This window comes from Equus przewalskii, chromosome 27 (genome assembly GCF_037783145.1).
Source record: "Equus przewalskii isolate Varuska chromosome 27, EquPr2, whole genome shotgun sequence".
Lineage (NCBI taxonomy): Eukaryota > Metazoa > Chordata > Mammalia > Perissodactyla > Equidae > Equus > Equus przewalskii.
This window is the reverse complement of record NC_091857.1, coordinates 31,408,115-31,431,024: the sequence shown is the minus strand read 5'-3', so window position 1 is coordinate 31,431,024 and position 22,910 is coordinate 31,408,115. Positions and strand designations below refer to the sequence as shown.

At 43.8% G+C, this 22,910-nt stretch overlaps 1 protein-coding gene across 7 annotated transcripts in view; it reads left to right on the top strand.

Annotated features, from left to right (window-relative positions):
- The first annotated feature begins 65 nt into the window (after nt 1–65).
- RUNX1 (RUNX family transcription factor 1) overlaps nt 66–22,910 on the top strand; it is a 263,836-nt gene continuing 240,991 nt past the window's right edge. For 2 of the 7 annotated variants that reach the window (XM_070597220.1, XM_070597216.1), the window contains exons 1-2: nt 18,206–18,382; nt 18,595–18,711. In XM_070597220.1, coding sequence (XP_070453321.1) covers nt 18,654–18,711 — 58 coding nt within the window. In that variant the 5' untranslated portion in view covers nt 18,206–18,382; nt 18,595–18,653. Of the gene's footprint in view, nt 215–6,152; nt 6,290–16,158; nt 16,174–18,205; nt 18,470–18,594; nt 18,712–22,910 lie in introns of those variants that run through there. The other 5 variants (XM_070597218.1, XM_070597214.1, XM_070597219.1 and 2 more) reach the window with 4 other exon arrangements.

Below are 22,910 nucleotides of genomic sequence, written 5' to 3'. Positions count from 1 at the left end.
GCTGTCTTTCCTTCACTACATCGCTGCTGCTGTTGGCCAGATAGGCTTGCTCTCGGATCAGCCCTGGAGCCCACGCCACCCTGCGCTCAAACATTTCAGCCCAACAGCAGGATGGCGCTCAAAGTAAGTCAAGAGGAAGGATCTGATTCTCCAAGGCCACCTTCAATCTCTAGTCCTTCTCCCAAGACAGGAAGGGGACGTGGAGCAGGAAAAGGTAAGTGGCTTGCATGTTAGGAAGGGCAAAACCAGAGATTTCTCATCTGGCTTAAGGCAGCCCAAGGGCACCAGCGCCATTTCGGAGGAATTAATTTTATGTGCAGAATTAGTGTAGCCCATGCCTTGGGTTTGGTTTTAAACGAATGGCTGGTTGAACTTCATGCAGGGTGTGTTATGTCAATGCCAAGAAGAAGGGGGGAAAAAAATCTATGTTGTTGGTTTGCATGTCCCATTGGTGTACATACCATGTGTAACGCCATTTAGGGTAATTTGGGGTTTAAGATTTATACATACGGTGATAAATCTTTTGGAGAATGAAATCTGAAGCCACAAATTTTCTCTAAACTCATGCTGGCTAGGTCTTTCAATTTAGGAACCCACGTCTTCTCAGGCACCAAAAATGGCCATGGACCATCTTAGAGACCTCAGTTGTTAAGAGTTCTGGAAGTGTGGGACAACAATGCGGGCTGCCCTTTACACATATTAAATCAGTTCGGGTTCTTTTTTCCCTAAATGTCATTTCTCACAATGTATTAAATATTTGCATTCACATTTGACTCATAAACAAAGCCAGACCACTGGGGTATGTAAGAGACTCCTTACAAGTCATTTATGCAAAACACATCTCCATTTTAATCACCAGGAGTGCCACAAGAGGGGGGAAATCCATCCATTCAAACCCTCCAAAGTACCCTGTTACCAGTATCCTCATCAGAGACTCTTTCTCACTTCAACAAGGGCCACAGAATCATCCCTGGCAGCAGTAAAGAGGAAAGGCCCTTTACACTGTGACCTGACAACATCCGGGACAGGAAATGTTGTGACTTCATTTATTCTAGCAGCTTGTTAATCCTCCAAGCAGAAGCAAACGCAGGGGTCGGAAGTTTTGTGTACCACCCACTTTTGGTGTGGGAGCCACCCGGGGCGGGAACAAATGTCAGCTCTTCCTGAAGGTGAAGATTACAGCGGTGTGTTTAAAACCTCTGCATTTCGAGCGGGCTCCTGTGGTACCTTGTACACGAGGTAGGACCTTCTCTGATTCTCAGGATGCATCAGATCCAGTCTTGGAGTAAATGCAGAAAAATGTTTATCAGGATTTACAGATTCTCTGTGTGTGCTATTTAGAATCTGTCAATGACTGGACTGGCAGGAGGACTTTCCAATCTTGACTGGAATAATAGCACTACAGGTTCACATACGCACTGAAATTTATAATTTGCAAAGCAATTCAGTGTGCATTACCCCATTGGATTCTCACAACAACCTTGAGAAGATGCAAAAATGTGATTAAGAACATGACATGACTAGTTTGCGATGAAGTATCTTTGGAAAGGGCAGGGACCCCGAACCAGCTGCTCTGCCCTTTCTCCTCTTCCCACTTCATGACATCACTTCTGATTCATCTTTATTTATTCTAGTTGTGGCAGAGTGGTTTCAAAAATGGCCCCAATTCTTCAACCACTCCTTGTATACTCATCCTGTATAATGTGAATTTGTAGCTTTTCCCATCAAGAGATGCAGTCCATTTCTCCACCCCTTGAATAGGGGCTGGGCTTGTGACTTGCTTTGGCCAATGGAATGCAGTAGAAGTGACAACGTGCCAGGTCCAAGCTTAGACTTCAAGAGACTGTATGCATTTCTGCTCGTTCTCTCTGTCACCTTGTAAGAACCTGGCTGGGCTGGCATCCTGGAGGATGAGAGACCACATGGGAGAGAGCCTGGCTGTCCCAGCTCAAGCTATCCTAGACTAGCCAACACCTAACATATGAGAAATCTCAGCCAAGGTCAGCAGTTTCCCACCCAACCTGCAACTGACAGAAGATGCCCGAGTGAGCCCAGCCGAGGCCAGAAGAATTGCCCAGCTGACTCGTAGATCCAAGAATAGTAATAAATGCTCATTGGTAAATGTACTCAGGACTTCTGGATGTTTTCAATTCAGCATGATTATGGCAATAGATAGCTGATGTACTAGTCCACAAAAAAGGATGGATCCCTACCACTTTCTCAGTTCTAAATGTACCAAAGCAATGAGTGAGCTATGCCCTTTGCACTCCAAATTGTGCAGTCTGTCAGGAAAGATAAGGTGTGGGCTCTGATAGCTATAATCCTGGGTGGTACACAATATTCATTGCATGAGTGGTTAAAAAGTACCCAGGGCATTCGGAGGAAGGAAAAATGTAATGATAATTTTGAATTACTTCACAAACAATCTGGGTAACTGCCAAATCACTTCCACCTCTCTCCTTGAATAAGACCTAAAATAACCTAAATGCTTCCTACGTTTTATAAAGACCTGGACAAACGCAGGCCTAGGCATGGTCAACTTATATTATCCCTTGAAAATGCTATTTAAATCTCCAAAGGGAACATATGACCCCTTTGTAGTATAATTGAACACCTTATAAATAATGCATATTGTGGAGACAAGAAAGACAATAAAATTTGGGTACTACCTCCTACAGACTCTCTGAACTTTAGTGAAAATATTTTCACTAACCTCAAGCAAATGACGCCAGTGCCGCTCTACAAAGCATGTGAAATTTGAATTCCTGTTGAAACAAATCTCCTCTTTCCTATTTTAGCTGATTCTTGGGCTAAGAATAAAAACGAAGAGCAGAAGTAAAGAGGTGGGATATTCTGGGCACTATTATTTTGTGATGACTTGTTCAGAATGTGGAGCCGGCATGCAGAGGTTTGAAGACCTGCTCCCCGACTTTCTATCTGTGTGGCCTTGGAAATTAGTCTCCTTATGCCTCCATTTCCTCATCTGTAAAATGGGGATAAATATGGGTTTGTGAGAATTAAATAAGTGTAAGGCACTTAGCGGTGGTGGGGGTCAACCAATGACAGTTACTAGTATAATTAGTAAACTTTTAATGAATTCCACTGTTGATGAAGTTGACATCAAGTGTTTTCCTATCATTTCTTCATCAGTTTTTATTTTCCTTTTTAAAAAGGAAGTATTTTTAAGTTATTCAAAATCATGAATTTGAAAATTAAAACAAATAGGATCCTTCTTTTCTTTTTCTGTTTGTATAAAGAAACATCTTCCCAAGTGAAAATCCAGTCACCAAAGCGGGAAGAAATATACCTTGTTGTTATTATTATTTTAAATCCTTTTTAGTCTAACTCCTTACTTTGGCTGAGATGCAAAACTCCATTTGTCCATTCTCTGTGAAATATTGGGTTTATTTGTTTTAGAGTGTAGATCTGTTACAAGATCTTAGGACTCACTAAAAATGGGGTCATTTGGCAATTAATAAGATATGTGGTGTACCCAGGAACCTGGAAAAAGTGATAGTGTGCTAAGTTTAAGGAATTTTACTCCCCTATTCCTGAGCCCCAGAGTATATAAAATCTCCAGTGCAAGTGGATGACAAGGAAAAAAAAGTAGGAGACTGAATCCACTATCTAGAAAGTTCTGGCCAGACAGTAGCGTAAATCACAAATACGTTTGCAATGTTTATCACCTAGACATTTTTGGAAAGAAAACAGCAGAAGAAAGCAATATCTTCCTTTCCAACAAAGTAATGGGATATCAAAAGCTGGAGAGATTTTGGTTACTCTAAATATCTGCCCGAAAGAGAGAAAGGATTGAGGTGTAGATAGCCAATGAGAGGTAACTAACAGCATTAAGGAGAGTGAGGGGACATTTGGTGAGAGATGAATTTAAGGAAATCATGTGTTTAGCCTTGAAAGCTAAGGAGCTAAGGAGCTAAGGGATGTGATTTAAGTTTAACCCTTAGAAATTAGCGTAACCAATAAGTCAATACCAACTCATGAAATACTAGAACTAGTTAAAGGCGGGTTGTCAAAGTAGAACACAATGTTACTTTGCATAACAGATAGGTAGTGTCTACAACTCTACATGTCCTGAAACAGATTTGTCCACTCTTTTGATAAGCACCCCAAGGATAGGACCCTGTCCTATGCGTATCTAAACTTGCTTGCCCCAGCACCCAGCCCAGAAAGCATCACACACTAGGTGTATCAAAAGGTCTGTTGAGTGAATAATAAGTAAAAGAATGGCGAACTTAAATAAACGCATGGGTGGTGGATCCATTATATTTAGTAAGGAAAAATGGGTTGTTTTGGATGCAACCCTTACTTTTTCATGTATGAAAAATAAAGCCTTTCTATAATAATCTAATTAATCTAATCTAACTAACAAAAAAGCGATAGCTGACATCAGGAAAAGAGAGAAAACAATGAGTTAGGTCAATGTTGGTTGGAGCCAATGTATCAGTCAGGATGGGCGAGATTATGGCCACAAAGTATCCAAATCTCAGTGGTTTACAACCACAGAGATTGATTTCTTCCCCACGTTGCCTGCTGGCTACATGTTGGCTGTGTCTGCTCCTTATCTGGTGAATAAGCGGCCCCTAGCCAACACACTGCCAGTCTCATGGCGGAAAAAGAAGTGAAGGCACAGGGCATGTGAGGCACAGGGGAGCACAGAGAATATTCTGGACAATAATTCAGTCCAATTACTCAATAAGAGAATTCTGATTTCTCGTTCAGAAATTATAAACATGCTTTCTACATGTTCTAATAGATGGCTTATATCATCGCTGCTGTTTTAATAATTTTTAAAGAATTGCTTAAAAGAAGAAGTGCTTTTAATGTTTGGGGACCCAAGTAGAATGTGGCAAGTAAAAACAATTTCTTAAGTCATTTACTCTCAGTGGGAGGGAGCATGAATATAAAATCACATATGCCCAATCTTCCCATAATAGATTTGAGAAGTAATCTTTTTTCCCTTTCTTCATCATTTATGCAAAAGGTCCCACAGATAGCACATTAATTAGTGTTAAATAGCAAGGCAACATCACCACCAAATGAGAACTAATGTCTGTTTAGTATGTGCCAAGAAGTTTTCTAAGTACATCATAGGCATTAACCAATTTAATCCTCCCTACAACCCTATGAAGTAATAAATATTATGATTATTGCCACCTCGCACCAACCCTATGAAGGAAGTAATGGTATTATCCCCATTTTGGGGGTGAAAAAACCAAGGCACAGACAAGTTTGATTGCTTGCTCAAGGACGTGTAGCTAGCAAGTGGCTGAGCTGGGATTCAAACTCAGGTAGTATGGCTCCAACGTTCACATTCATAACCTTTATTCTAGACTGCCTTGCCCCAGAACTTAAATGGGACAAGTGTGTTTTGTCTATTTTGTTCGCTAAAATGATGCCTGATACATAGAAGTGCTCAGCAAACATGTATCGAATGATGAAAAGCTCCGCCCCCAAAGGCTGAAATGGTGGTGTTGGCTTCAAACGCCTCTCCCTACCCCCACCCCTCAGTCTCCACATTCAAATGAACCTTTGGGATTTTTCTGCCAAAGCCATACCTGGGGAAAAAAAGAGAGATCCAATTTTCCTTCGTACAATTTCGCAATTAAATGTTTCATGGATGACAAACGAACTAGTTATGTCCTTCCTCTTTCCCTTTATTAGTTTTCCCAGCACCGTCCGTGCGTGACCTGTACCAGCTGTTTACTCAAAATAAATCAGGAGAGAAACTTCCTAAGTTCCCCATCTTTGGCAGCACGGAGATCAGCTGGCCCAGGACAGAAGTGGGAGGGAGTCTGAGACTCAGATCTGGAGCCAGCCCCTGCCAGGGGCCCCCAGCACCATGGGGAAAGTCAGGAGCCGGCAGCAGCCCATCCTCGGGTGTTTTGTTGTTTGAGTGCTTGCCGCCTGCCCATGGTGGTTGGTAATTGCTGGGTTCATTGTGTGCCTTTGGTCTCTCAGGTGTATTTCCTAAACCCACACACACAAAAAAAAACAATGATAAGGGCAAGCGCATGGAGGTGTTTATGTTTTCAACTCTAGCCAATTGCTTGAGACCTAAAACAAAAGTTCGTGCAGATGGAAGGGTGCAAGATTATGACGCTCACTACAATGGAAACCCAAACCTCTCCTTGCAGAACGTGCGCGGCTCCCAGCTGTCGTCCACTTGCATTTAGTGTAGCTGCCACCTAGCAATTAACACGCCCGGGTTCTCCTTTGGAAAAGGAGCAGAGAAGAATAATACCACAGCAAGTCCTCCTGGACAAGAAAGCAGGTGAGTTCAGCATGGAAAAACAAGGTAAATGATCCCTTTTGCCATTGTTTCTTACTGTTGGACAAACCACTAGCAAGGTGAGCCTCTAGGGCCTTGAAAGGGCTACAAAAACAGAAGAAAAACCCCAACACCCACCCGGAGTGATTGAAATCCGGTGGCGTACTCTATTATCTTCTAAATTTATCCCAGAGCTGCCTCTGTCTTAGGTGATATGTGTACACATGCATATCCCACATCTTGGCCGTCAACAAGGACTGCCGGATAAAGTACAGAACACTCAGTTAAATTTGAATTTCAGTTAAACAGTGAATAATTCTTTACCATAAGTATCTTCCATGCAATATTTGGGACACACTAAAAACTTATACATTTTTACTCTAAAATTCAAAGTTAACGGTGCATCCTTTTTAGTTTTGTTTTGCTAAAGGTGGCACCCCTGCCCTCACTGCATCACAGAAGCATGTCCTTTGCAGAGAGAAACTTGAACTTGAGAGTAAGCGATGGACCAAAAATATGTTCCTCCCTTAAGGCAAGGTCTTGCAGCACAGTGGAATCACCTAAGCATTCCAAATGTTTTCAGTCCACCCTAAAAAGAGAATGAGTTCAAGGGCATTTATTCACTGAGCGAGTGATATGAATAATGATGAAAATCGTGGCGTTAAAAGATATGTATTTTAGTAGAAGAAGGGTTCTGAAGGTAAAAGAACTCATCCCTACTTCTCACCACCTTAATAACCAGGTCCTAGGTAGTGCAGGGACAGCACTGTCCCAGAAACATCATAGCACAGGGACATAATTGTCAACAAGATGTCATACCTCCATTTCTTATTGTCAATTTCCATTGGCATCCCTGAAAAGGGTGCACTGGGAGACACGCCATTCCAAGGAGGATAAAACAATTTAATCAGCATGTTTCCATGGTTCCATCTGATTGACCTAGGAGCTAGAAGCCTAGAAGGCTGTTGGTGAACACTTGAGTAGATCCGAGGAAAAAGATACTGTGTAGGGTTAAACACGAGTGGCAGTGTATTTATAATTCAGGCATCAAACATGGTAATCTCTGCAGATTAAGATGTTGCAGAAAAAAGGATTAATCATTTGACTTATCATTAAGCCAGTTATCCCCTCTACTCTGCCTTCTGTGTGGTCGACTAACTATGGGGACTAGGGACACTGAAAGATAATGTGCTTGGGCTTGCCGGAATATTGGTGCCAAGTACAGCCAAAGGTGAAATCAGTATTCTGGATTCAAGTGTGTGTGTGTTTGTGTGAGTATCTGAGTGTGTGGGTCTAGATAGTTTTCAATGCAAAATTTAACACAAGCTAATTTATATTCTAGAAGAAAAGAGTCTTGTGAAGTTTCATTTTTCTCAACTTAAGATACAACTCTAGATTCTTCTAGAAGCAAGAAAAGGTATAGACTACCATGTAAGGTACAGCCAAAGTTAGAAACTTTCTGAAGAACCATTTTTCTGGGCAGTCTTCTGATTGCTTCCAATTACCATAAAAATAATATAGATTTAGTAAATGTGTATCAGGTAATAAATATTATATTAACTGTGTCACACACTGAATTAAAGAAACCATCCCAAGAGTCTCAAGCCATAAGGCAAACTACACTGACCCAATTCCCTAAAGGCAAGAGTCAGATCTTAGCTGTATCTATTTTAAACTGGCCAACCCAGCATTGCAAAGGGGAACAAACAATAGTAAATAAACGTCACTGCTACTCACCCGAGAGGTGTGGGGACCAATGTACAAGAGTTTCATTGCAGATGTAACTAGTTATTTTGGACACAAAGAATTCATTGGATCTAATCTAAAAGCCACTTGATTTTTTTATTGTGGTAAAATATACGTAATATTTATCATTTTAGCCATTTGTAAGTGTACAATTCAGTGGCATTAATAATCACATTCATAATGTTGTGCAACAATCACCACTATCCATCTCCAGAATATTTTATCTTCCTAAACTGAAACTCTTCCCTTAAACAATGACTCCCCATTCCTCCCTCCCCCTGCTCCCTGATAACCTTTATTCTACTTTCTGTCTGTGTTTGCCTATTCTCCGTACCTCATGTAAGTAGAATCATACAATATATCCATCTGTGTCTGGCATAATGTTTTCAAGATCCATCCGGGTTGTAACAGATATCAAAATTCCATTCCTTTTTATGGCAGAATAGTATTCCATTGTATGGACGCACCACATTTTGTTTATCCATTTATTCATTGATGGACGTTTTGGGTTGTTTCTACCATTTGAAAAGCCACTTGAGTTTTGTCTTCTGTCTTTTTAAGCCAATTTAGTGTGAGTGATCCTTTCCCTGCCCCTCGCTTAGATAAGAAAAGTTGTACAGTCACTGTAAGTCATAAACCAAGTCCCAAATAATCAAAACTGCAAACTTTATTCAACACCCATGGCCACAGTTGGAGCCTGTTGGGCTGAGGGATTCGATGGGTTAATGGAGTGGGGTCCAGCTCCTTTCTTCCTACAGCGTTTCTCCACCCACCCCCAGCCCTTGCTAAGCAAGGTCCTCACACCACCATGCTGCAAAAGTGAAGGGGGGGGGGTTATTAGGAGGTACTTACATGTAAGCTGCTGTTGTAAGAGGCTTGGCTCTTTCTGGGCCTCATATATGTTTGACATGGTTTCTCTCTTGTGCATTCTCATGAGTTGTACATTGGGCCCTCCCATTAGGCTCGTTCTGGTGAAACTCCCCACATCGGGGCTATGCCCTTTTCTAGGCTCTTAGTTCTTAATCTCATCTCAACTTCTGCTTGCAAAGGTCCATACCACAACCTCTTCTAGCTGAAATATCCTTGTTTGGGCAGTCCATCCTTATGGGCAGAATCCCTTTTAAAGCAATGGCAAGCCAACATCCTACTTGGGGATTCCACGGCTGAGGCACGTTGGAGGGGGTTGCTGTAGATTCCTAATGTAGCCCCTGTTCTACCTTACAAGAGGCCACTTGCACTCCCAGGGGTGACTCAGGCCCCAGACTGAGTGACACATGTCTCTGCATGGTCTGATTCAAGCCCCTCTCACTAGATTTGACTTGAGTGACAGACTCTTCCCTACCCCTTGGCCACTTGGGTTGGGGAGAGGAGTGGAGCAGCCACATCTGAAATTCTTTCTCCTGAGACCCTCCTCTTCAATGCCCACTCTTGACCCTTTATATCTTGACTGAGGATCACTTATCCAAGTGGTTCTTGAACACCTTTTCGGAAGTTCCCGCGTGGTATTGGTCTCACCCCTCAGTCTGATATGGAACATCCATTATATCTTGGGAGCACAGGTGACCACCATAGTACCCCACTAGGATTCAACACCTATGGCTGCTGTGGAGGGTGGCTGTCCATCTCTTTGAAGTCACTTCCTTTTGCCTCAAGTCAGCCCATCTCAAAGTTACCCTCAAAATCTAGCTGTTTTGTGGAATGCAGCAACAAAGAGTACTCAAATCTTTCTTTCTTTAGATGTAACTTCTCCTCATTCTCTCCCAGTAGATGTTCTATAAACATTTTTCTAATTGAACTGAAACAGAAAAAGCCACATAATCAACTTAGATATATTTGGTCAAACATATACATGTAATAATTAAGTTCACATTAACTTTCTATTCAAGCAAAGGAGGAGCTGCTTGTCTGCATACCAGCAAAGTTGGATGCCACTCTTCTGTTTAGTCTGAGGAGGCGTCATGAAGGAACAGATCTCAAGTGGCTCTTTCTCGTCAAATCCGTTGACCTTTCCATAGTCTTTGTTTTTCTTGTTTCTCTTTTCAGCATCTATCTCCATTTCTCTTCCATTCCTAAAATTTCTTCCTCCCTTGGCTTGCACAATCTTCCTCTATCTTTATCCAACATCTCTTGCCACTCTTCCTCTGGCTCCTGGCTCCTCTCACTTCCCTCTTATATGCATTCTCTATCTTCAGCTTTCTATTTTCTTTCACTGTGAAAATGAACTGATTCTGCCTTATCGCCTCAGGCTGCAGCTCAGCGCTGGTGCTTTCTGCATCTCCACTTCTCCCACAACAAAAACTATTTCCACAATAGCACAATGTTACAAACCACTCCAAAACTCTATGGCTTAAAACAACTACCGTTTTTTATTATTCACACTTCATGGGAAGGCTGGGTAGTTCTGTTGGTTGTGGATGAGTTTGGCTGGTTGGTTCTTCTAGGTTAGGTTGGAGCTCACCTGAGTGTCTGATGGTCAGCTGGCTATTGGCTAATCTAGAACGGCCTCAGCTGGGATGATTGGTTCTCTTCCATGTGTCTCGCCTTCCAGTACACCAGCCCAGGCACATTCACACATGCGAGCACTTTTCCAAGCCTCTGCTTCAAGTCTGTTACTTTCCCATTAGTTGAAGCAAATCATAAGGCTGAGCTCAGGGTCAGAGTGGGAAGGGACCACAATTAACAAGGCAAAGGGTGTGACTACAAGGAGGTGCTAAGAACTGAGGCTGTTAGTGCAGTCAACCTGTCACAATGCCATTGCCCCCACTGACACTGCCCATATCCTTACTCAAGGTGCTTGTTATCTCAAAGCTGAAGCATTGCAGCCTCTGATTCCCCAGCCACTTATCCTAATAAAGCATCATCCATCCACCCATCCATCCATTAATTAATTCCTTCAAAATATTTCTACATACCAAGCACAGTGATAGATGCTGGAAATACAATAATAACCAAAACATAGGCAAGACTCCTGCTCTCCAGAGTCAACGGATTAACTAAATAATCATAGGTGCCACTGCCAGATCAATTTTCCAAAAGCTCCAATTTCATCCCACCACTTTTCTGGTCCAAAGATTTTGATGGCTCCCCACTGTGTACAAAATAAAAGCAAATGCCTCATCCTGACCCTTGGGTCCTCCTTTCCTAGGCCCAAGCTTTCTCTTTCTAAGTGAGTCCTTCTCTCATCACCTTCATCAACTCCTCTTTTCCCACCAGGCTGAGCTTCTCATTAGCTCCCAAGGTGGCTGAGTTTATTTCTGATCTGCCTTTGGCCTCAGGACTCTCCCCCATCGTTACTGCTTTCCCTGCCCTTTTATAGATCCAAAATGTACACAACTAGTGCCAGCAAAATGAAACATATATCTGTAAAGATCCAGCTTAAGACTCCACTATTCCGTGGCTACAGGCTTTTCAGCCACACAGTTTGTTCCAGACTCAGACACCTCCCTCTGCCCAGCTCACAGTCTCTGTTCCGTTTTGTGAGCCAGACCCAGAGACAGGACTAGGATGAAACAAGTGAGGCATGTTGGGTGTAAAATTTAAGGAAACACTCACTCTTAGGGTGGCGCCAGTTCAAGGTCGACACTGATAGTCAGTGCTTCCTTAAATTTTGCATCTGGAAGTCTCGCTCACCTCTCCCCGCTCCCAACCTTGGCCATACCTATCGTTTGGTGTCTGCTATACATTTCTTATGGGAATGGTTCATAAAACTGTGAGCCTTCTTCTGAGCAGGACCGGGTCTGCCTAGCCAGAGATTAGGAAATAAATACCCAGGGAAGTAACTACAGTTCCAGGGCAAACGGGCTGTTCTTGACATTTGAAAAAGCCTAGGGAGAAGATTAGAAGAGACCAAAAATGTAGGAATCAAGGGGGAATTGAGTAATTCTGCCAAAGATTAAGACAAGTGAATTCGTGTTGTGATAACAGAATAATTGAAGGAAAACAACATCGCTATGATGTAGGGCACCCTTGAGAGGCATGCTCACACCGGATGTAGAGATGGATACAAGTCATCAGCCCGACTATGGAGTGGGAGAGACCCAGATGTAGATTCATATGGATAGTGACATGCAAGAAGAGGGCTCTTAGACCTGAGTTTTTGAGTGAGGATAAAACTAAGTGCATGCATACATACATACATAAATGGCTACGGCCATCGCCATGATAGAGGAGTTAAGAGAGAGGAGGCCCACTGATCACAGAAACGTGATTTTAAGAAAGGAGGAATTGACAAGTGAGACCAGTCAAAAGGACCATGATGGATTCCTGTTTAAAGACACAGGCACAGCAGGAATAGGGTGAAGGTCACCTGCAAAATTTGGCAGAGTGCATGTTCCCTGAACATCTTTTCATTGACAATGATATTAATGTAGACATCAGAAACAATATTCTCAAGGAGCTCAGGATTGTTTTTAAGAGTCCCAGGTGATTTGGGTACAATTTCAGGCCTTTCAACATTCATTAGGTTGATTTTCTGAACGCCCCTAACATCTGTTGAACAACCACCCTGAGTCTGAGTCAAATCTTGAGCTCCAGTTCACACCATGGTTCCATGTAGGAGGAAACTAATGTCCTTGAGTCTCCAATTTCAATATAAATTTGAGACTTGTCAATGGTAAAATCTGAAAAAGCAACCTAAGAATAACACTTCCATTATAACCCAAGGCCATCAAAGCTCTAATGTGTCCTGAGTGCAAAAATCATTGCCCCCTAATGATGGAAACCCAGCTGACCACTCTTCCATTTTACCTCCCAGTAATACTTTTGGTCCACTAAAGTGTGGCATTCCTCCAAACTCCCTTGTCCTGAAGGGAATATTGTCTCAGATATAAGTCCTCTGTGGGAAACAGTATCTTCACTTAAATGTGAATATGTATGGATATCTCCAAAGATGTCAAGTCCCAGGGATGATTTTATGAGCCGGGCCATCACAGGCAGCCCCAGAGTCTGAGGGGTCATGTTCTGAAAGTTGGAGTGTAGCTGGTGTGGTATCCAGTGCTGTCTCAGTTTCTTCTCCCTGCTTTGAATAAACTAAAAACTTGAGAAGAAGATGAAATCAGAACCAGAACATGGACATGATCTTCTGTCCCCCTCTCCTCCTGGAAACCCAGCCAGTTTCTGAACTGGCAACAGGATAGGAAGAAAATTTAAAGAGGAGGAAATTAAAACACACACCGCGCAATTTTAAGAGCAATATTCGATTTCTCAGTAGACTTGATGGTTTTTAATTTTGACATTTGAGGTTCTGTAAGAATTTGCAGGCTGCATTGGTAGGGCTAGATGATATTCTTCCAAAAGAACATTTAATTCAAAAATTAAGTGATGAACACTAAGGATTTCTCCAGCATCGACGGCAGAGGATATTTTCAACTCGTTCTTACCCAGACCTCTAATTCAGGGGCCTGATGACATGAGTTTATGATACCTGGCAAGTGCAAGTATTAAAATTCACATGTTGCATGTTTCCATATTGGAACATCGACCACAAGTCTCTTTTTTATTCCATTCAAAACCACTTTGCATAGTCCAAAAATTACTGATCCTCAAGCACCCTGGTGTAAAAGGTAGCATTATACTTTGGTTTGTAAAGAGTCAGATGGAAGTTTGTTAATTTGCCTACCACCAGGAAAATGAGTAGCAGTTAAACTAAAAGTCCAAAGTTCCTGAGGCCAGGTGCTTTGATCGGACTGAGGACTCTCGTTATTCGCCACATAAACCGAATTATTAAATCTTACGCTATCTTACCAATGTGAATTCTGGCTTCTCCAACTCAGAGAGTAATTTTAGTTTCCTCATTTCCCTTAGCTTTCCCTGCCTGGATCTCAGGCTAAAATTAGACTTAAGGTTGGAGGAGCTGGCTGGAAAGTTCAGGACCAACTCAGAATGTTTTCCATCATTTGACCAAACCTCGAATGCTGAACATTTCTAACATTCAAAGACGGTTTGTTGAGGTTTTCCAGTTTTACCCTCTTGGTTTCAAATGGCACCAGAAGCACAAGAGCCAAAGTTCTGTAAGGAGAAACTATTCCAAACAAGATTCTTGGCCCAAGGCAGACCTAAAAGGATCCAGATACATCGGAAAGAAGCCGCCCCAGTCCTGGGTGCCTGTGTAAATGGGGCCTCTGGACTCGGGGAGGTCTGGCTGTTACAAGTGGCTACTATAGAAGGCTGGGTCCCTTCTTTGGGAGCAAAGCACAGGGCGTGACATCTGCAAGGCCGAGGCTGGAGAACAGAGGCAGGGAACCCATGGGGACCACAGCCCACGGCAGGACTGCTGAGGCCACCTGCAGTGCTGCCACAGGAACACGTGGTGTGTGTCTGGAAGAGCTCACAGGATTAATGTGTTTCCAAACTGCAAACTAGGTGAAAACTGAGAGTCTGATGCCCCTGGAGGAAAAAAGCCTTCTGTTTATATACATGTGGCCACCAGCCTGGTAGATGGAGCGCACAGGAGCCTCCCTCCCTACATTGTGTGTCAAACCTCAAACCGTAAACTTGACCCCACCCCAGCACTTGAGATGAGAGGTCCGAGTGACAATGCAGGGAAGCTCTATCTTGGAGGGCACGAGCCATGCTTCTTGTGGGTCTCTGCTGTCTAGAAACATCCAGGGCTTAAAGAATTATGCCAAGGCATCAAGGTAGAAAAGTTTGACCTTTCAGAAAGCTCTGAGGAAAAAAGGGACCTGAAAGAATGTAGACAATGATCATATCATATTTTTTACCAAATTCCTACATGTGCAAGGCTTCCCTCAGAGCAAGGCTTCTCAAACTTGGATGTGTGTGGGAATCGTCGGGGGGTCTCATAAAAACACAGACTGTAATTCGGTAGGTCTGAAGTACAGCCCAAGAATCTGATCCTAACAAGTTCCCATGCTATGTCACTGCTGCTGACCCACAGGCCGCCCTTCGAGTAGTGGAGCAGTGTAAAGTCTTATATTTGAAACAACGATCATTAAACAACTTTTCATATCATTACTCAGCGCTCATTGGATGGGTGAGTTTCAATGCCTACCTCTTTTTTTTTTTTTTTTAATCCTGTTCCCCCACCGAACAATACATCTTCATCTAGGGAAAGTTAAGAAATAAATACTGAAACTCTTGTCTGGCTATAAAGTCAAGTCTTGTGGTGACTTAAATTTGACCTGCATTTTTACCCGGAGGAACAAGGGACTAGTGCATAAGCAACTGTGCCCCACTGTGGACACCATCATGAGGGTCCAGGAAAGAAGATCCAGAACAGATGGGCCTGCAGAGCTCTCCAGTTATTTCAAATCGTTGGATTTGCCAAAGGCAGGTTATATTCATTCCATGATGCTCTGATGTCCATGCCTCCGTTTAAAAATCATTGCTGAGGTCATTGTCAGCACGGCATGGAAGTTTCTGGATAACACCTCTGTTGGAACACAAAGCTTTAGAAAAGAATGAAACTGTGTGCTATGGAGAGAGAAGTTAGCAGCATTGTCCTCCTGGGAACCTGCTTTGCAGTAAAAGTGTGCAGAGACAGCGTGTAGACAGTGTTTTCGTGTAATGAAAAAGTCTATACATTAATTACAGGGTTATGCAACTACGCTTCTTTCCGCCTTTGCTGGTATTTTTATAGAGCCATTAAAAATGACACCTGAGCATATTTTCCCCCGATAGTGGCATGTAGAAGCTGTGGCCAATCTGAGTGAGGATCAAAACTGCCATCCAATTACTTGGCAAAGCCACAGTCAGCTGCAACCACTTGGGTACAATTTCCAAGCCAGCAACCCAGGATCTGAGTCACTTGTAGGAAATAGGACAGAGGGTGTGGGTCAATGCACAAACTTAAAGAATCCCAAGCAGTTCTAGCTAAGATAGAACCGAGTATTTCTTCAGTTGGTTCATGGATGACATACGTGTCTTTTTGTCTTGGGCTCCTAAGGAAGTGGTGAGGCCAAGGTCACCAGTGTCCGGCTGAGTCTTTACTTATTGTCATGACTTGGAGGATGCCCAGAAGAGCTCCAACTGTTGCCTCACCGAGCTGTGAAGTTCTGCTGCAGCTGTTGTGGCAGATAACCTGGAGGAAGGCAGCCCAGGGCCAGCGAGCCGGCCTTCACACTCTGCCCCCTGGTGCCTCGTCGACACCCGGCCCCGATGGTTACAGATGATTTCAACACACGGTGAGGCCTCAGCCAACCCCAGCCTTCCTGTCATCTTTAAACTTGACCTGTCCTACCAAGGCCCCACTGGGGAAGATCTGGATTCAGTTCCAGCTAGGCCCACAGAGAAAAGCCGAGAATTAGCTGACACAACCAAACCCTCCTCTCAGGCATTTGGACACCTAAGGCTAAAATCATCTGGGGAGTTTCCCAAATGAAATATCCAAGGGATTTATCCGAATCACCACTTGAATTTCTAAATCGTTAAGTCTGAGCCGGTTGTGAAGTGGCAGCTTCGTGTTACGGTATTCAGCTCGTAGGACCTTCCAGGCAAGAGGATGCGCAGAAGACACAAAAGAATCTGATGGGGGTTGAACCCAGAGTTGACTTTGTCAGGGAGCACAGGAACATAGTGTTCATTATCTTAACAAGGAATTTGCATGGAGAAGCAATTTGAAACACGCATTACAGTTGGATATTAATACACTCCATAAAAGAGATACATACATTATTATTCTCTTAAATATTAATAAGGCATCAACATTGGGCAAGCTATCTTTGCACAAGTCTGGGAGAAAGCCGTCTCTTGAGTTTCAGTTCCTGCTTTAGTCAAAACAGGAGTAAGTAAAAATCAGGTCTATTCCTTTTAAAAGATCTGTGCCATTTGCCCTTAAACACATTATCACTGTGGGTGGGGGTGACATGGAGTGGATGAGGAAAAAACCCAAGGGGTCCTTCTGATAACACAGACTTTCCAGGTGCCTTTGCTGGTTCTTGCAGACCAGCTTGGAACCCAGGGTCGGAGTTTTAGAACCCAGGACACAGTCGCTCTTGAGTGTGTGCGTTGGAACAGTCTGCTTGGAGTGCCATGGAGGATGCATGTGGAGCAGAACAAAATACCTAAAGTGATTAATTAGGAAAGGAGAGTTTTTCTTTATCTTGGAATTTCAAAAAGAAGATTATTTTATTTGGCAGCAGGTAAAACCAACAGGCAGGAAAAATAAATAAATATGTGTGCCCAGAGTGGCTTGCCCACATGCAAAATTATCTTATTTTTAGCACCTCCAAACAGGCATGTCTTCTTCCTGAGATAAAGGACGAGCTATATAATATTCTTTAGTCAGTTCCTTGAGAATGGCTTGCTCTGGAGAAGCATCTGCTCTGGTTCACCTATTTTTTGTAAAGTCTTCTTAATACACTCAAAGTGTGCTTAGAAGAACGCCAGGCTGAGTTTTACCCACAGGTGTGAATTAGCCAATGACTTGAACGGAACTAGAGAAAGGCAGCGAACTTTCATAGGTGAAAACAAAAAAAAATAAATAGTTGTAGGGTGGCCACTGCTTTGGCCCAAAATACAGAACCTCTTTTTTCTTTGTTTTCCTTTAGTTTTGTGATTTGAGTGTGTGTGTGTGTGTGTGTGTGTAAGAAACTACTATGGTTTTATCTCTTTACTGAAAAGATGTCCATTTAGGAGGAATAAAACCACATAATTTTGGTTTTATTAAAATGGGCTTTTCATCACAAAGTTAAAATGCTTTCCTTTTTTTCAGGCTTTAAAATCCCATCTACTTGCTAGACCCTTTTAGGGGTCAGACTCTCGCCAAAACATTTCCTTTTATTTTTTTTTTCCTGTTATAGTTTCACTTACGCTGTTCTAGTCTTTACCAAGGGCTGACTTCTCCTGAACGGACGCCCAGCATCTTAAATGATGAGATCCACATCCTGTCGGAGCAGCAGCCCGATGCCAGGGTAGAATTTCTATTGAATAAGCAGCAATGTAATCTTTATCAAAATAATCAGTAGTTCCCAAAACCACAAATAACAACAACAGGAGCCGAGTTCTACTAAATCAGCAAAGACCATTGATATAATAAGAGACGGAGGCGCTTTTTTTCTACATTCCCTCTCTTGCAAAGTCTACTGGGCTATTTTCTTGCACAGTCTGGGGGAGGGCAGGTGGAGGGAAGGAAGGACATTGCTCAGAAAGTGAAAAAAAAAAAATTGACATCACTTAAGTCACGTGATTGGCAAGAACCAATTAAGATGGGGCTGCGGAAAGGGGAACAGTTAAATTTGTAATTTGGGTTGTGTGAAAACTTCTTTGGGCCTCATAAACAACCACAGAACCACAAGTTGGGTAGCCTGGCAGTGTCAGAAGTCTGAGCCCAGCATAGTGGTCAGCAGGCAGGACGAACCACACTGACTGCAAACCACAGGGTTTCGCAGAGTGGTGAGCATCACGAACCCACAGCCAGGACGCCGCTTTTTTTTTTTTTTTTTTTAATCTTTAACAATTTGAATATTTGTTTTCGCAAAGGTACATTTTTCACAGGGCTTGGGGAGTCCCAGAGGTGTCGAGGGGAAAAAAAAAAAGAGAGATGGAGGGAGCCATGGATGGGAGTAAGGTTAAAACAGTGACATTTCTTGGTTTTCGCTCCTAAGGTAAAAGAAATCATTGAATCCCCCGCCTTCAGCAGAGGGTGCATTTGCAGGAGGAAGCGATGGCTTCAGACAGCATATTTGAGTCATTTCCTTCATACCCACAGTGCTTCATGAGAGGTGAGTACGCTCTGATCTTTTAATATCTACTTTTGCTAAGCTTTGCAGATAATGAAATGGCAGCCTGTTGCAACTCGGTGCGGGGAGCCCCTGCTGATTCCCTGTCTGTTTTGTGGGAGGAATTCAAACTCGGGCATACGATTACAAGGCTATTGGATTACTTATTCATCAGATGGCAGCTCTTCAGAAATGTTTTAATAAATACTTAGTTAAGCTGTTGAAGTGTTCAGTCGGTGCGTGAGAACTTTGTCAAGTGCAAGTAAGTTGGGGCTGTTCCTGATGAAAGTCCTAGAGATTAGAAAGCTTGCACGAAGCTCTCCGGGTTTTATTTTGCTGCCCCTTGCCCGGAATGACTGTGGCTGACTTCTCCTGAACTCAGCATGCTGTGTGGCCCACACTCCGGCCCGCTCCAGGGTTTTGCGGGTGCGTGCACAGCTGGGCAGGCAGGCTGGTGCCAGTTTGGGGTGGAGGCAGACGTAGGCTCACAGATTCGCGTTAGACCAGCCTGGGGACTTCAGGGGCGAAGTGGCAACTCGGCTGTCCCCAAAAGGCAGAAAGCACGGGAGCCAGGCAGATCTGCCTAGGTTAAAAGTACCAGAAAGGGGTGGTGCTGCTTTTCTTCGTGGCCTCAGTGCAGAGAGGCAGCCGGCATCTCTCAAGAGACAAAGAGAGCAGGTTGTCACGTCCAGAGGTCTCTCCCGCAAAGAGCAATGAAGAAGTTTCCTAAGTGGGGCGTTGTGGCGGCTGAAGTCATTCGATTGCATGCTTCCTGATAGGAACAGCTAGTGTGGAGAACCTGTCTGCGTTTCTGCAACCAGCCCTTTGAAATGTGCAGAGCCGTAGGGGAGCTGTGAGTGTGTGAACATGTATGTGTGCCAGTGCTTTTTGTGTATCTCTGGTGGGAAAAGAGGGCTGTGCTTAAACCAACAAAAATAATAACATAAAAATGTCACGAAGGCATTGCAGTGTGTCGGGGCACGCACTTTGACCAACGCCTGCGACGTGTGGCTTGATGGTTTGGCAGAGCTGGGATGCAGTGGGATGGGACTGGGGAATAATTAATTTTCTGGCTACAAACTCGAGCACGCACCCAAATACTATCTGTGACTCATTATTTATTCCTACAGCCAAGTGAGCAGGGGAATGCAGAGGGCTGCCAGCCACTTTGTCACAACAAATGCTTTTGTGAATGCCACAGAGCCTCTGTGTTTCCGGGTCCCTGAAATTTAAAAACTTGACAAAGATGTGTGTGTGTGTGTGTGTGTGTGTGTGTGTGTGTGTGTTCGGGGTTGTGGGGGAGGACTTTGGGAGAAGGGGAAGAAAGCAAGTCATTAACCGATTCAAAGCTTCAAATTAAAGGCTTTTCAAGTGCTTCTTTACTGGCAGCTGAGGAAATTTTAGTGAAGTTGAATCATGCGACGTGTGTGTGAGTCACACATCCTCGCGGCCTCAGGCTCCTGCGGCAGAAACGCACGCCGGGCCCGCTGGTGAGAAACTGTGAGCTGCTCCCTCGCTGCATTTCCTCTGGGCCGCTAACAAGCAGAGGAAGCAATATTTGCAGAATAACAGAAAAAAAAAAGATCTTCCTGCCTTTACTCCACTTTCAAGGCCCGCTCCAAACGATTATTGTTTCCTATTCTATCAACTCAGGAAGGCAGATTCAGGAAATTTGAAGGCATTCCTCTGGGTCATAGATTGGATTGTGGTGTGTGGTGCTGGGCTGCTTTCAAAGCCGTCCTTACTGACTGGACAGTTAGGATAGTGAGGGGACCTGGTGACAGGCACAGACAGGAGCCAAGCCCCTAACACAGCCCCACCGCTTCCTGTGCCCAATGGACAGACACTGCCCCATCCCAGGTTAGGAACAAGGGGCAGGAGCTCTCAGGAGGGTGGTGTGAAGAGGGCCTGGGGAGCCAAATCAAGAGCCTAAAGGGGTCTTTTCACTCCTTCCTCTTCGTAAAAGGAACTTGGGGCCTTTCATAATCTCTAACTCAGTAATATAATATTGAGATTTAATTTCAGAGAACCAAAATGAAATCTTGGCAATTTCCCAGCTAATTTCACCAATGTGATCCATCAACGTGAGGGTTTCCATTGTCTGGGTTAGCCATCCACCAAGCTGGAGAGGTGGCAAAATGTCATTGCTTTTGGTACCATTTGGGCTTTGCCTTAAGCATGACACTAGAAGCATCACCTTCCTTTCCAACAAATTGTCTTCTCTCAGAGTTCTTACCCATGTCTCCATAGCTTGGCCATTAGCTGTGCTCAGTGGTGTGGTCCTTTCTCGCTGCCTGTAATTTATAGTGGGTGTTCCCTCCCAACTGTAGCGACGAGCTGAAGAGGAAAACAACATCGTGTTTTCTTCCTGGGATGGTACTTTATCAGTCCATGCAATTCTCACAGAAGGAAACCCGTAACTCATTTTTGGCGAGATACGCATGTGGATATTGGGGGAAAGAGAAGTGTGGGACCAAGCACACGATTGTCCCCCTCTCTGTGACAGGCGAGCGGGAGTCTGAAAGACTGGCATGCAAAACGAATGTGGTCTACCACAGAGAACGCCAGCCTTTTTCTAGCACACCACACCAAGTTCTCACTTAGTTTGCCTAGGTAAGAAGATAAGATGTGATCCTAATTCCCTGGAATTATCATGCATGGTTCGCCACGTGAAATTCTCGCGGAACCCAAACTTGTGTCCTTTCGCAAGGTGCAATGTGTGGCCCAAAGCGCTGCAGTAGGTGTGGAGAGGAAAAGCGGTGGCACATACGTATTTTTGCAAAATGCCTCAGGTAGCCTTGTTCTTAGAAGTGGCTTAGTGGTCTATGCAAAACCTGAATGCTAATATGCCTCCGAGTTCCTAGAACCACAGGTAAAAATCTCAGCGAGGCTGACTCGCTACTGTCTTCTTAGAGGCGTCTTTCAAAGGGAATTGAAGACTGCAAGATTGAATGTATGAAGTTTGCGTCTCTGTAAGCACCAATCTGCCGCTATTTGCAGAAAAATATTTATGAAGATACTTTTGGCTCTGCTGAAGATTTAAGACCACAGAAAGCCATAGATTAAACCGGGTATCGGACACAGTGTGAAATCCATAGTATTTTTCTAGGGCTGCTGTAACAAAGTACCATGGACTGGGTGGCTCAAACAACAGAAATGTATTGTCTTGCGATTCTGGAGGCGGGAGGTCTCAATGAAAGTCCTGGTGCGGCTTTATTTTGTTGCAGGCTTCAACGTGTCGGGAGGGTTGGTTTCTTCTTTCTGCTGGGCTTGTAGATTGCTGTCTTCTCCCTTTGTGCTCACATGGTCCTACTTCTGTGCTAATCTCCTCTTCTTATGAGGACACCAGCCATACTGCCTTAGGGCCCACCCTAATGACCTCATTTAACCTTAGTTACCTCTGTAAGGACCAAATCTCCAAAAATGGTCACATTCTGAAGTACTAGGAGTTAGGACTGCAGCATATGGATGTCGGGGTGGTGGGGAGCAGTTCAGTCCGTAACAGTGCATCTTAGCAAATCTGACTCCCCCAGCCCCCAAGGAAATGGTCCTTTTCCTACGTGCTTTCCTGGATGTTGAAGAACCAGACCCCAGCGCCCCCTGTGTGAGAAGGAGCTTTGCCTTCTGAAACTGCCAACGCATTTTGAAACTAAGAAAAAAAAAGGTGTTAAAAAATCTATCTACTCAGAATCATATCCTTTGCTATTTGGTCCTTTTGCACGCTAAGAAACTTTTGAAAGTGACAAAGCAATTTGGAAATGTTTAAGTTTTAAAAGAGCAAAAGCAGTCCCCAAAAGAAGCCACCTCCTTGGCTCCACTTCCTTCAGCGGGATTGTCCCTGTAATTTGGAACCATCTCAAGACACACTCTACCAATGGGGGCAGGGGGCAGACGACAGGAGGCCCCAAAGCTGCTCACACACCAAGTGCAGGCACAGTGAGCAGCCAGTAGCAGAAGCATCTTCAGAAGCAGCAGCTAATCCAGGATCTAAACAGCAAGGAGGGTTGGAGAGCTTTTGGAAGCAAATTTGTAGCCAGGAGATTCCTCTATTCTCTTGACATAGAGTTGAAATGTGTGCTCAGAAAAGATCTGCCCGTTCACCAAGGCAGCAAGACTAGGTCTAATGCTGGGGCAGGGGAAGGACCCCAGGCCACTGCGCACACAGATACTTTATTAGAAAAACCAGGACCTGGCTGGGAGTC